The following is a 14123-nucleotide window of genomic DNA, read 5'->3' on the forward strand; positions in this document are numbered from 1 at the left end:
CTGATTATCTTCTTTCTCATTATCAAACACTTATCAAGCGCGGGTCGGGTGCGGCGTGCAGGTCTCCGCCTCAGATGTGCCTCGTCACGTCTACCTGTGACCCGACTCGCCTTGTATTCCTAAACACATTAATCGATTCGACGCTCTTTCCCTCGCACCAGATTTACTGTCTTCATTATTTAATCCCAATTATTTTTATGCATTAATCTCTATAATTCCCTCGCTATTTCCTTTTCTCTGCGGATGTTCCTGTCAATTTGTTGTGGGTGAAGTATTCGGCGGTGTGGTGCGGCGGGGAGGGATGATTTACCACGTGGGAGGCGGCCCGGGCGGCGCGAGGGGGCGACGGTGCACGGGTCCGGCTACATATATTTGAGGGAAAGGGAACACACCGAGAGAGAGAGAGAGAGAGAGAGAGAGAGAGAGAGAGGGGTGGGGGAAGAAAGTCTTGGATCGTCAGTCGGTTTTATGGACTTTGTAAGATGCCACCCCCTCCCTTGTTGTCCCGGGCCGCGCGCTGATTGGCCGCATCTCGGCTCACGGAACGGGTCGACCAATTAGGAGCGCGGAATGGATATCGGTGCGCGAATTTTTATTTATTTTTCGTTGATCGTGTTTCGCTTTACTTTTAATCGTGTATTACATACCCAGGGTAGGCATAAATGATATGAAAGACGAATATGAAAAGAATAGCGAGCAACACCCTGCCAGTGAGCGCTGGCAAGCCGATGTGTCGGCGGCAGGACGGCCATGCCACCACAAAGGTTCCGGATTTCCCCCGCTACACTTAGTCAAGTTGCAACGTTGTTCAAACACAGAAACTACTTGACCCCTCTTATTATGTGAATAACAATGCTAATTAATAAGTAACGCGAAGACAGGAGGCTAAAATAACGAAGCGTAGCGGTGGTGAGAGCTGGGACTTAAATGGTGACCCGGCCACCGCCCCCCCGCGGTCCACCCACCAACAAAGGTCGAGGTAAGCGATGCTCAAAAGCCATGTGTTCTGATTTCTCATGCCCAGTGTAACACACACCTTCACGCGGGACGGAGGAGCACCCGCTCAGTGCCAGCCCCGCTCGTCCCTCGCCCACGCGTGGTGAACGCCGCAGTGCCAACACTCACGCCGCGCCAGTGCCCGTGTTCGTGCGTCTCTGACGGTGTTCTGCAAGCCTTGTGGTGGTGAACATACATCCCAGGATAAATAAGGGAACACGAGTGAACGATTATGGAAACTGATGAAGTTTTGCATTCTGGACTTGTGACAGTGAACGACTTGTGGTGACGTGCGCGAGGGCTGCCCACACCTGGCTGACCCCAGGCCCGCCGCCGCGCCGCGGGAGCCTCGCGGAGGAGCTTCTTCTTGACAAGTGGGCGTGAGGCACGTTGCCTCCTTCCCTCGGAACTATTATTTCTGTTTTTCTGCACCACGCCAACGGGAAGATGCTGCCGCAGGGCCTCCAGGACTCGCCCACGGAGTACCCACTCTCCGCCGGCGCCACCTTCGGCTCTCTCGTCATCGATGAAACCTCCCCCACGCCGTATTCTGACGCCACGCAGGTAAGGACTTGACGTTTGGCTGTTTGGCTTCAGGGCAGGGGGGAATGTTATCACGAAGGAAATTTAAGAAAGTGTGAACAGGACATGGAGTCAAGAAAGTAACTCGAACATTTAAAACTGTACTGAGTGAGGATTCAGGCTAATAGTTATTATTTGTTGTCGTCAGTATTAGCTGTCGTCAGTATTTTACGTAAGTTGAGCAGCAGGATGTGACTGCCTCGGACGGAGAGTTGAATTGTTCCACTGACGTTTTGCGAGAAGTTGCAAGGCGCTGACAGGCGATGGTCTCCCTGGGCAGCAGGAGGGAGAGCTTAATTACCTTAGCGACAATCTGATATTAGAAAATACCTCCATATTTTCGGAATTTAAACCCACTTATCATATGAGTATGATGAAAGTTAATTTACTGCAATGAGACATATACTTTAATGTCATTAACTTTTCCATGGTTAATATCAGTGTACGCTGAGAGCGCGATAATATGAAATAACAGGCGGGCCAGCGAGTCCTATGAAGCACGCACCGCCAGGAGATGCGCGGCAGGTGTGCTAATATGAGCAGGTGTGTGGCGGGTGTGCAAGTTGTTCAGGAATAGCTTACATGGAAAAAAAAAACTTTATCAACACCACTACTATCACCACCACCACCACTACTACTACTACTAGTATTACTGCTACTTATAATATAAATGATAATACTACTACTAATAGAAATAATAATGATGATGATGATAACAATAGCAATAAAGAGTAATATTGAGGAAATTTAGTCAAGAAGGTTAAGTTGCAAAAAGATGAAGTACAAAACGTCACGTAAAGAAGCGTCTAGGTAACAAGACTGCGGCTCGCTTGTGGTGGGGTGAGCCGCGCGCCGTGGCGGGCAGGAGTAAGTAATGTACACTGGCATCATGGAATCCTGGGGCCCCAGATCTGGATTACTGCATGTCGGGCACAACACACGATGGACACGTGCATTAACTCATAAATCTCCAGTTATGAAATTATGACGTTATCAACAGCTACATATTTATCAACACTAAGAAAAGGATTCCATGTCATATAAAAGAGAGTATAAGGACATAAATGGGAATAATGAGGTCAGGAAATAAATATGACATAAAGGAAACGAGGGAATAATGTGACCAGTATGTGAATCCGAGCAAGTGACTCCCGTAGATTATGACGAGGATGCGTGCGGGTCTTGGGTGGGGCGGCGCGGGGCGGTGCGGCTGACGGGGTGCAACTGGGCTAGCATCTGTCTCGCCTCCTCCTCCTCCCCTTGCTCTCTACCTAGACCTGCCCCTGTTATCGGCATCTCGTCAATAATGCACTCGGCTCGCCTAACACATCACACACTCTTAAGTTATGTGTTGGCCGAAAATCCTTAAACACAAGATCAATGTTTGGCTCGCAGTCCGATCACATCTGACGTGGCGGTGAGTGGCCTTGAACGCTTATCAGTGAGCGGAAACGGATCTCGATTACATTTTCCTTCTTGCTTAGATAGACCTTCATCTGTTTATCTCTTCTCTATGTGTGGGAGACAAGTTCGAGTCAGTCTTGTCATCTGCACAGTGATACCCCTGAGCCGCCTCAGTCGCTGGCTCACCCTGTTCTCCCTCCCCCTCAAAAAATCTCTGCTTAACGTAATAATTTGAGATACGAAGCGATGAATGACATGCAAGCGATTCTAGGCCAGTGAGGGAGAGATAGTATTACGACTAACGTGGAGTGACAAAACCGTCGACTTTTGTTAACTGATGGACTAAGTAAGTTAATCAGGCCGTCCACTGCTTCGTTATCACGCCCTCCAGGAAAAAAAAGTGCGCAGTAGAAACACAAAGGTTGCTTCAATAATATTTACTTTGAATTTACGTACCATAAAAACGAACACGATTAAGATTTTTTTTAATTAATCGGAATTAGAAACCATATGAGCAGTAATACCTGAACGGAGAGTGTCAAAGTTGTGAACGGAAGAAATGAAAGAGGCAAAGAGGAGACAGTCGGTAAGAAGCTCACCATGATACAAAGAAAAAACAATTACCACGAAGCAGCACAAATTTTCGTTTAAAACTTTACATCATTAACAGGAGGCAGTCAGTGAAAAACAAACAAAGAAAGGAGGCATGGGAATTTTTTTATAGCTAAAGCAATGCTAGTAAAAGACAATTAGGAGACTGAGATAATTTAGTCGACAGGTGACCAGCCGGAAAGTAAACAAAAGAGGAGAATAGTTTCCTCCCTCCTCCCTTCTCCACTTTTGATCTCATGGCCGCGGGACGACAAAACGGAGCGAAGCCGCAAGTGTCCTCGAGCCGGCATAATAAATGGTAATGCGAAAAGCCCCGAGGCGATGGCGGGGCGTAGGAGCGCCTCATGAGGATCAGCGGCGAGGTGTCAGGATGGGAGTTCCGGCGATCCCCAATAAGCCCGGGACTTAGCTGTTCGCCTCCACACCTGTAATCACATAAACCTCCAAAGCACTGGAAAAATCTGGCGCAGGTGGAGAGGTATCTATCTACCTATCTAGCTTTCTATCTATCTCTCTCTTTCTTTGTCTTTCTATCTATCTAGTTTTTGTGTCAATTAAAATAAGTACCCATCGGAGAAGAGAGAGAGAGAGAGAGAGAGAGAGAGAGAGAGAGAGAGAGAGAGAGAGAGAGAGAGAGAGAGAGAGAGAGAGAGAGAGAGAGAGAGAGAGAGAGAGAGAGAGAGAGAGAGAGAGAGAGAGAGAGAGAGAGAGAGAGAGAGAGAGACGCAGGCCTGGACACCTGTTGCTAGACCACGTGGGAAGAAAGACGGCCTGAGGACATAATGCCCCTACCCCCCATTCTCTCTCTCTCTCTCTCTCTCTCTCTCTCTCAAACCGTTGGAATCTGAGCTCTGTTTCACCTGTCCCTCCCACACACCTGTCCATCTTTATCCCTTCCTCTCAAACCTTGGGGCGAAGCGAACTACAGTGTGGGTGGAGAGAGAGGAAATGAGGAAGTGGGAGGAAAGGAAGCATAAGGAGACGAAAGAAGAGGTGGAAGGAAATGGGGAGTAAGGATTTGAGAGGAAGAGGGAGGATTAGGAGCAAAGGAAAATGAAATAGAATAGGATAAGTAATGGGAGGGCTGTTAGGATCGGTAAAGAAAGTTGAGTGGAAAGCGTAGGAATAGAGAAGGTAAGAAGAGGAAAGGGAAACGGAAGAAGAGGAAAGGTAAGAAAAGAGAGGAACAGGGATGTGGAAAGATGGGAAAGAGAAACAGAGAAGAGGAAAAGAAAAGCTGTAGGATGGGAAAGGTAAAATGATAGGAGAGGAAAAGGGAGGCGGAAGGATAGAAAGGGTAAAAAGAGAAGGGGAAAATGAAAGCCGTAGGAGAGAAATGGTATAAAAATAAGAAAAGAGAATAAGGGAAGCGGAAGGGTAGGAAGGGTAAAAGAGATGAGAGGGAAAGGGAGGTTGGAGAATAGTCAGAAGAGAGGACAAGGGAGGAAGGGAATGGGGGGAGGAAGAGGGACAGAAGGCGGAGGGTTGTGTGTGATGCCTCTTCCGCAAAACAGGTGTGAAGCCGGAAACGAATCCCGTGCAGCAGGAAGTGAAACAATCCAGCCAGATAATGAGAAGCGCAGCAAAAAAGGGACAATTAATAAGAGCATTCACATACACGAAAAAAAAAAAAAAAAAAAGGAGACTGATGTTTCGCACCCCGTGATGGAAACAGTAAATTATTTTCATTTGGAGTCCCCAAAACAAGACATGAACAACTAAAACAAAAAAACCTATCAAGGCAAAAATTGGTGGAATGCTCTGGACTCGTGTAAAAAAAGAAAAAGAAATAAAATAGATGTTATAACGAGAACTGTTAGAAGCAAACTGATGAGTAAATGATTACGCTGAGAGCATGCGCTATTAGCTGCTCGTGGCCGCGATGCTCAGTTCCGTACCATTGGGCCTTGAACCTGTGGTGGGTGAGAACCCAGTGACCCGGGCCGGTGCAATATCGGGGTTACCACAGTTTACCTTCCTAGCCTAGGTTAGGTTTCCACAGGTACTCATTTATTGACCATTCCTAAAGGAAGAATGAACAGTTGGCTGAGCTGCGCGGTGACTTCCCAGGCCGAGATTCGAGCCCAGGCCCACAGATTCGTAGTTAGGCACGCTAACCACTGCACCACGGAGACGCAGTGAATGGTGTGTGTGTGTGTGTGTGTGTGTGTGTGTGTATGTGTGTGTGTGTGTGTGTAGGAATATATATATATATATATATATATATATATATATATATATATATATATATATATATATATATATATATATATATATATATATATATATATATATATATATATATATATATATATATATATATATATATATATATATATATATATATATATATATATATATATATATATATATATATATATATATATATATATATATACAAGAGTAGGTATAAGAATAATAACAAAAATATAAGAACAGCGCTACAATCCCCATCACTCTACTTTAGGCCAGGAGAGGACTTGCAGCGTTCACAAAATGTTTCCTTCCGCCGGGTAATATCAGCTAGAGGGCAGGTGCACATCAGGTGTATTTTGTGTGTGTGTGTGTGTTGGGGATGTTGTTTCTGTTGCCTCTGTCACTTCATTATATTGCACTTCTTTCTTCTTGGCTTAAAATCGCTGGCCAGGTGGTTCATCTCATAGTATTATTAATCCTCACTTTGTGTCGAGATGTGCTGGAGGAGGGGAAGGGAGGGCGATGCACATGCCTAGTGGGTCGATTTATTCAGCACAGGAGTATGAATGTTCACACGACAGTTTGAGATTGAGCTCGCTCGTCGCATACATACATATATATATATATATATATATATATATATGTATATATATATATATATATATATATATATATATATATATATATATATATATATATATATATAAGTTATGCTTCAACAACAACAACAAGATATACATTTCGTGTAATGCAAGGTTATTCAAACGACAGTCCTTGAGCTGATAGTCTGGTTCACTTGCTTACAACACAACGTACCGTTATGGCCATTGGGCAGAATAGAGACAGACATCAGCATCAGTTGTATCAAACTACAATAATATGAAAGATTCCTCGAGTCAGAGAAAGGAAAGGTGGTGTGGAGGTCCGGGACGAACTTCCCCGGCCCTAAGTAGGCATGCTTCGGGCCAGGCCTAAGGCACACACGTGGCACTGTCTGGAAAAAAAAGCATGAAAGGGAGTGCCGTGATGGTTGCTTTACATTGCTGGCGAAATATCCATAAACAGAAGACGTACCGTACGAAAACTACGGGAAAAAAAGTACCACAACATGGAGGAGAGAGAGAGAGAGAGAGAGAGAGAGAGAGAGAGAGAGAGAGAGAGAGAGAGAGAGAGAGAGAGAGAGAGAGAGAGAGAGAGAGAGAGAGAGAGAGAGAGAGAGAGAGAGAGAGAGAGAGAGAGAAACATTATAGGGTGAGCATGTCTGGTGTGTGGGTGGGGGGTGGGGGGGGCAGCGCCAAGCTGGACATGCTGGGCCGAGCTAGGATGGCCGCCTGTCTTCCCTGTCCACCAATCGGCTTGATCGAGGAAGGAAATCTCGACTATTAGTGGGTGAACAGAGAAACAAAAGTTAAAACATTCACATAATTTAACTTGACCATTAACTTGTTCAAAACAGTTTCGTCTCGTGGTACACCAAGTAAAACATAAACAGAAGGCGTTCCATCCTACATTTCAAGCTAAATAAAGCTATCGCCGGCCTGCTTCTCTCCCTCTCACACGGCTCCAAGCGTCACGACATGGCTTTTCACGACCCGCCGGTCCTAAATAAGGAGATAGGGAGGCTAGGTGAAAAAGATGGCTCGTTTCAGGACTCCCAGAAACTGTAAAATCTGCTGGCCGGTGTGTGTGTCGGGGGAGAGGACAGTCGTGATACCTGAGCCGCCGCATTTTTGCCGGGAGAACATGGCGTCGGGTGGTGGTAAACTTGTCGTGGCGACGAGGAGCCTGGAGGTGCGTCAGGTGTGGCCCGGCGGGTCACGGGGCGGCGGGGCTGTGACAGAACAATGCCCGACGCCTCGCTCGCTTACGTCTCAACCGCTCGGCGAGGTCAGCTCGGCGGTTCGCATAATCTGTAGCGAATCCGACGACCTGTCTCCAATTTGAATAAAAGCCCATCCATGAAAGAAAATCTATATACAAAGGAAGTTAATGAAATATGCAAAGCCTTCAGTACTGCGTGGTTGATGGGCCCTCAGCCATATGCACGCAGATTGCTGGGTTAAATGAAATGATTACATCGATCCTTCTTTCTTACAAATATCATGACACGCAGTAATTTAAGAGGTAGATAATCTTTTAAGCGTATCACAGAAAAAATAAAGCAGACGGTAGACGGCAAGAAAGGTGCCGAGAGAAATGGACAATAATCTGTACAAATTATTGCAAGAAATCCTTTAAACGACTTTTCCTATGACAAGCGTAGCGAGTGAGGATGTCTCATGGAAGTTATTTCTCGCAGGAGGAGGTAGAGGAGGAAGAGGAAGGGGGAGGGGTAGGAGGAGGAGGAGGAGGAGGAGGAGGAGGAGGAGCAGAATATAGGAGAGCAGGATAAGCGTGCGGGGGATGTGTGGTTGAGACTCTCCGTCGTGGTGGCTGTTCCTGTCCTGCAGTGTTCCGGAGGGCGGCTGGCCCCAACAGGACGCTCACTGCTCAACGAGTGACTTCGCAATGTTTCCAATCTATAAACATGAAGTATGATATAACAGTTTTACCTTACGCTTCCTTTTCATGTGATGTATTAATTTCAATGACGTGCTAAACAATACACTGAATAAAAAGTGAATATTGTAAACTAATTTTTTAACGAAGCAGAACAATGGCATTCATATCTTTAATCTGTAAAATAAAATCTGAAAATCTAATAAAATAAAGGACAGCTGATGTTTGTATCCGTTCACCAGCTCGACGGCAAGGCAGAAGAAGGCTGGTGTCTGTGTGGGGTGACGCTGGCGGTGGAGTTGTTGCTAAACACACTCAGTGGCAGCTAACTTAAATGCAGTGATAGTCGGTATTATTACTGATTTACCATATAACGACGTGATTCCTTAGTTAGAAATTAGGGACTCAATTCTCAAGACAACTAAAAACATGTCGATTTAGGATGAATGGTCGAGGATGTGGTGAAAAGTTTAATTCACAACAACAACATCAACAACAATTACTGCTACTATTACAACTACTACTACTACTACTACTACCACTACTACTGTTTTTTCTTTTTCTACTACTACTACTATTGCTGCTACTACTATTACTATTAATATTACTACTACAACTATTGCTACTACTACTACTACTACTACTACTACTACTATTACTACTACTACTACTACTACTACTACTACTACTACTACCACTGTATTTACCCCTAATTCTCCTTTTCCTCCACATCCTCCTCCTCCTCCTCCTACTACTACTACTACTACTACTGCTACTGCTCCTACGACTAGGCTACTACTACTACTACTACTACTACTACTACTACTACTACTACTGCTGCTGCTACAGTTACTACTACTACTACTACTACTACTACTACTACTACTACTTTTATTTATACGGGCCTCCATCTATTAGAGTTGCGTTGTGAGCGGTATATTCTCTCATATCCTTTCACAAAGCAACTGCTACTACTACTACTACTATTACTACTACAACTACTACTACTACTACTACTATTATTATTATTACTAATATTACTACTAATACTACCACTTTTACTTTCGAACTACTGCTGCTGCTGCTGTTACCAATACCGCATCCACCAATACTGTTAATACTACCACTACCACTACTACACCCACTACTACCTTTACTCTCATTACCCATATCTATCCACAGTTACTTCTTCATAGCCACGAGGTGTTGGCAGCATACTTAGTCGTCTGTTTCTTTTCTTTGCAGACTAAGAAACACCCGCCCAACCACATCAAGCGGCCCATGAATGCCTTCATGGTGTGGTCGCAGATGGAGAGAAGAGAGATTGTCAAATACGCCCCCGACACCCACAACGCCGAGATCTCCAAGCAGCTAGGCCGTCGCTGGAAGATGCTGACGGAGGAGCAGCGGCGACCATACCGGGATGAAGCCGAGCGCCTCAAGCAATTGCACATGCGCGAGTATCCGGACTACAAGTACCGGCCGCGTAAGAAGTCTAAGGATCCGCTGAAGGGTGTGTCGGAACGGTGCGGCGGGAAGGTAGGAAAAGTCCACCAGATGAACAGCATTTGCAAGGAGTTTGCCAGCGGCATCAAGACGAAAGACTGCCTCCTTGGCAAGCCCAAGGGAGACCTTCAGGGTATGGAAGACCACGTGAGTTGGTCTCTGCCCCTCACCCCAACCTCTCCGCCTCGTGTCCCTACCAGTCCCACAACCTCCGATCTTCCAGACTCCCCAGAGAGCGCCTTCAGCTTTGACGACCACTCCTTCATCAGATCTTCAATGGTCACCTTCCCGCCCACACCCACCCAGAGCTACGGCGCGCCCACCGATGGCCTTCCCCGCTCATCCCCGGCCACAAGCACATCTTTCTCCTACCACAACGCTGTACCCTCCGCTCCCTCCCCCAGCAGGACAAGCAGCTGCCTCTACAACGTCCCCCAGCGGCACCCAGCTTACAATCCAAGCTTCTTCGCCGAACAAAAGCTGGCACACGCTTATCTGAAGCCTGAAGCCCTCACTCCCGCCGGGTACCTGAAGCGCGAACAGGAGCAGCTTCATTTGCAACAACAACGTCTCCACCAACAACAACAACAGAAGGCGAGCTTCCACCAGCATCAGCAGCAGCTTCAGCAACATTCTTGTCTCTACTCGCCTGTTGGTTCACAAGTTGCTCCATTCTTCGCCTCGGCAGTTGCGGCACATCAACACCATCACCACCAACACCACCCTCACCATCAACAACACCAGCAACACCATCACCATCAGCAGCAACAGCAACACCAGCATCATCACCATCAGCAGCAACAGCAACAACAGCAACAACAGCAGCAGCAGCAGCAACAGCAACAACAACAACAACAACAACAACAACAACAACAACAACAACAACAGCAGCAACAACAACAGCAACAACAACAACAACAACAACAACAACAACAACAACAACAACAACGACCTCAAATGGCGACAGTCAAAGTTGAGGTCCAGGAAACTCACCCCGCGACGCTTGATGACCTCGACAATATCGGGGTCACGGAGTTGATTCCCATGACCTCCGACCTGAAGGTGGAGCTGGACTCGCTGGCCGACCTAGGCTACGAGTCTGGCGGGTCAGGGGCGGGCGGCTGGGCCAATGTCTCCATCACCTCGGCCAACCCGAACGTCCTGGCTGACTTTGAGATCATGAATGCATGGATCAACTCCTGAGCTACCGGTGTGGACTCTCTACAAGTCTTTCAATATCGTGTGTGCTCGCTCAGAGGTGCCCCGGAGGACGAGGTATGATGAGAGAGGACTCTTGCGTTTCCGTATCAATCGCCTGAGTTCGCTACAGCCACGGCTTCCCGGAGTGTGGCAAGCAAACTTCCCTGTGCATATCCCGCTGCTGTGTCATGACCGTCTGTGTACAGATGTCTGCGTGTACATATTATTTGAATACACATTGCCGGGTATTCGTAGACTAGTTACCAGTTTAGCTGATGTTGTATGCTCGCCCAGTATTTCATTTCTCACCTGCACCAGATAAAGTCTAGTCACTGAACTACTAATACGATATTATGAACATAAGATATTTGTCAGAAAAAAAAAAAATCGTGGCTGTTCCTAAGCAGCAATGCTCATGTCACAACAAAAAAAGTAGTAGTTACCCATCGAAATCTCATCTCCCGACATCAACAAACAAATCAAAACACAAGAACCACGAACAGACCGCCTCAGGGTTCTCGGAGGACGTAGTTTGAACAGTGACGAGCGATGGCACACGTGGCTACTTCAAAGGTGGCGCAGACACCGACAAACTGTTAGTTGTTAAGTGTTGCCGTCAGGCGAGAAGACGAGGTGATCAAGTGCTTTGGCTGGGTGGTAGTGATAGTAGTGGTGGTGGTGGTGGCGGTGGGGGTGGTGGAGGGTGTGTGGGAAGTACTTGATGAATGTGGTGGAAGTGGTGGTGTGGTGGCGTTAGTGACATGGTGGTGAGGCGTGCGAGGGAGAGAGTTGACCTGTCCACCTGGAGGAAGGCATGGCAGACCGGCTGTACATGCTGCACCAATGCCACTACGTCGCCTTGGTGGGATGCCATGCCAAGGACACACACACACACACACACACACACACACACACACACACACACACACACACACACACACACACACACACAGTCATACTCACGTTTAGATCACCGGAACATGTATAACATGTTTCATCAAAAAACAAACAAAAAAACAAAACATACGACAGGTGACGTGAGTGTCGCCCACTTGTACCTGGTGGCGGCTTGGGTCGCGGCGGCGCACCTTCCTCGCCCAGGCAAGGGGACAGAGGAGGGTGTGCCGCCGGCCACGAGTCTACCACTGTTCATAATGTTCCTCGGCTGTGGCGTCTTGGGGCTCTGTGAGGGAGGCAGGGGGCGGCAGGGGCCAGGCCGAGGGACACTGCTGTGCCCTGCTCACCTCCTCGCTGTGGGCACAGACCCGCAAGACGCCTCTAGCCTCCACGCGACGCTCAGGACTCTTCCTGACGTACACTGTGGAGTATTATATTGTAAAAAAGAAAATATATATTGTGTATCATAGACTTTTTTGTTGTGTGCGTTACTCTTTTGTTTTGTTTTGTTTTATGAAACGGTGTTTTGCAGATTTTTTGTGGTAGACGAGTAGTTGTACTTAGAGCAAATATAGTTAATATATATGAATGTTATATACACAAATTTATTAGGAAGTGAAAGGCTAGGCAGAGGCGCTCAAGTACACAACGAAGGGAGGAGAAAGCTGGCTTTTTCTTGGTTCCTGCAGTACCACCACCCAGGGCTTTCTCTCTCTCTCTCTCTCTCTCTCTCTCTCTCTCTCTCTCTCTCTCTCTCTCTCTCTCTCTCTCTCTCTCTCTCTCTCTCTCTCTCTCTCTCTCTCTCTCTCTCTCTCTCTCTCTCTCTCTCTCTCTCTCTCTCTCTCTCTCTCACTGGTGTTCACATTTTCCAATTTCTTATATTTCAAATTAATGTTATTTTACATGTATTTGCTTCCAGCCACATATTTGCTTGTTTCTTAATTAATGAAGCTGTTCACTTTCGTTTTTGTTTGATATTGATATAATTTACTCTCTCTCTCTCTCTCTCTCTCTCTCTCTCTCTCTCTCTCTCTCTCTCTCTCTCTCTCTCTCTCTCTCTCTCTCTCTCTCTCTCTGGCGCCCTGTTCGTGTGTTCGTCGGTACGTCTTGTTGTGGCTCAAATATTTATGCAAAACTTGTGTACATAAGATATTTATTATTAGGAGTTTTCTTAAGCATTTATTTAGCTGCAATTGACATTTTATACGTTTGCACCACCGAAATAAAGTTACTGACTGAAGGAATCCTGGGCTTGTGTTCTCTCCCTGCTGACCGCTTGACGATGACACTGAAGAAAAAAAAAAGGAAAAGAAAGATAATACAGATGACGCTAATGAAAAGAGAAAGGAAAAGAAAGGAAATATAAATGATGCTGATGAAAATGAGGAATGAAAATAAATAAAATACAAATGAATGATAGAAAAGAGAAAGGAAAAGAAAGATAATACAAACGACACTGATAAAAAAGAGAGAAAGGAAAAGAAAGAAAATACAAATGACACTGATTAAAAGAGAAAGGAAAAGAAAGAATATACAAATGACACTGATTAAAAGAGAAAGGAAAAGAAAGGGAACACTAATGGCAAAAATATAAAAAGGTAAAAAAGGTAAAGTTGGGGGCATACGCTGTAGCAGTGCGTGGCCTCGGTGCTCATCTCCGTAACATTGGCCCTTGAGCCTGTGGTGGGAGGGAGCCCAATACCCCGGGACACAGGGCCAGTGTGACATCCGGGTTACACAGTTCACCTTCCCCAGGTTTCCCCAGGTACCCATTTATCGACCAGGCCGAGAGGGAGGATGAACAACTGGGTGAGCTGCAGGCCGACTGCCCGGGCTGGGATTTGAGCCCGGGTCCGCGGAGTCGAAGCCAGGCACGCTGACCGCTAGACCACGGAGCCGTATATATAAAAAAAGAAAGGAAAATAAAGATTATACAAAAAAGAGAGAAAAGAAAAGAAGGAAGATACAAATGACACTAAAAGAGAAAGGAAAAGAAAGATTATACAAATGATACTAAACAAAAAGATAGGAAAAGAAGGAAAATACAAATGACACTAAAAAAGATAGGAAAAGAAGTAAAATACAATTGACACCAAAAGATAAAAGAAAGGAAAAACAATACAGATGACATTGATGAAAAATGAAAATGGAAGAGAAAGATAATCCAAGACAATAAGGAAAAGAAAGTAAATCCTCTAGAAAAGTACCGAAAACAAGTATAATACACTTAA

The 14123-nt window shown here is 46.0% G+C and overlaps 1 protein-coding gene across 1 annotated transcript; it reads left to right on the forward strand.

Annotated features, from left to right (window-relative positions):
* The first annotated feature begins 664 nt into the window (after window positions 1–664).
* LOC127009354 (transcription factor SOX-9-like) lies at window positions 665–14123 on the forward strand. The gene is made up of 2 exons (XM_050882324.1): window positions 665–1560; window positions 9535–14123. Exons 1-2 carry the CDS (start codon window positions 1444–1446, stop codon window positions 10996–10998), a joined length of 1581 nt encoding a protein of 526 aa, XP_050738281.1. The 5' UTR covers window positions 665–1443; the 3' UTR covers window positions 10999–14123.

Source organism: Eriocheir sinensis, chromosome 40 (assembly GCF_024679095.1).
Source record: "Eriocheir sinensis breed Jianghai 21 chromosome 40, ASM2467909v1, whole genome shotgun sequence".
NCBI classification, from domain to species: Eukaryota; Metazoa; Arthropoda; class Malacostraca; order Decapoda; family Varunidae; genus Eriocheir; species Eriocheir sinensis.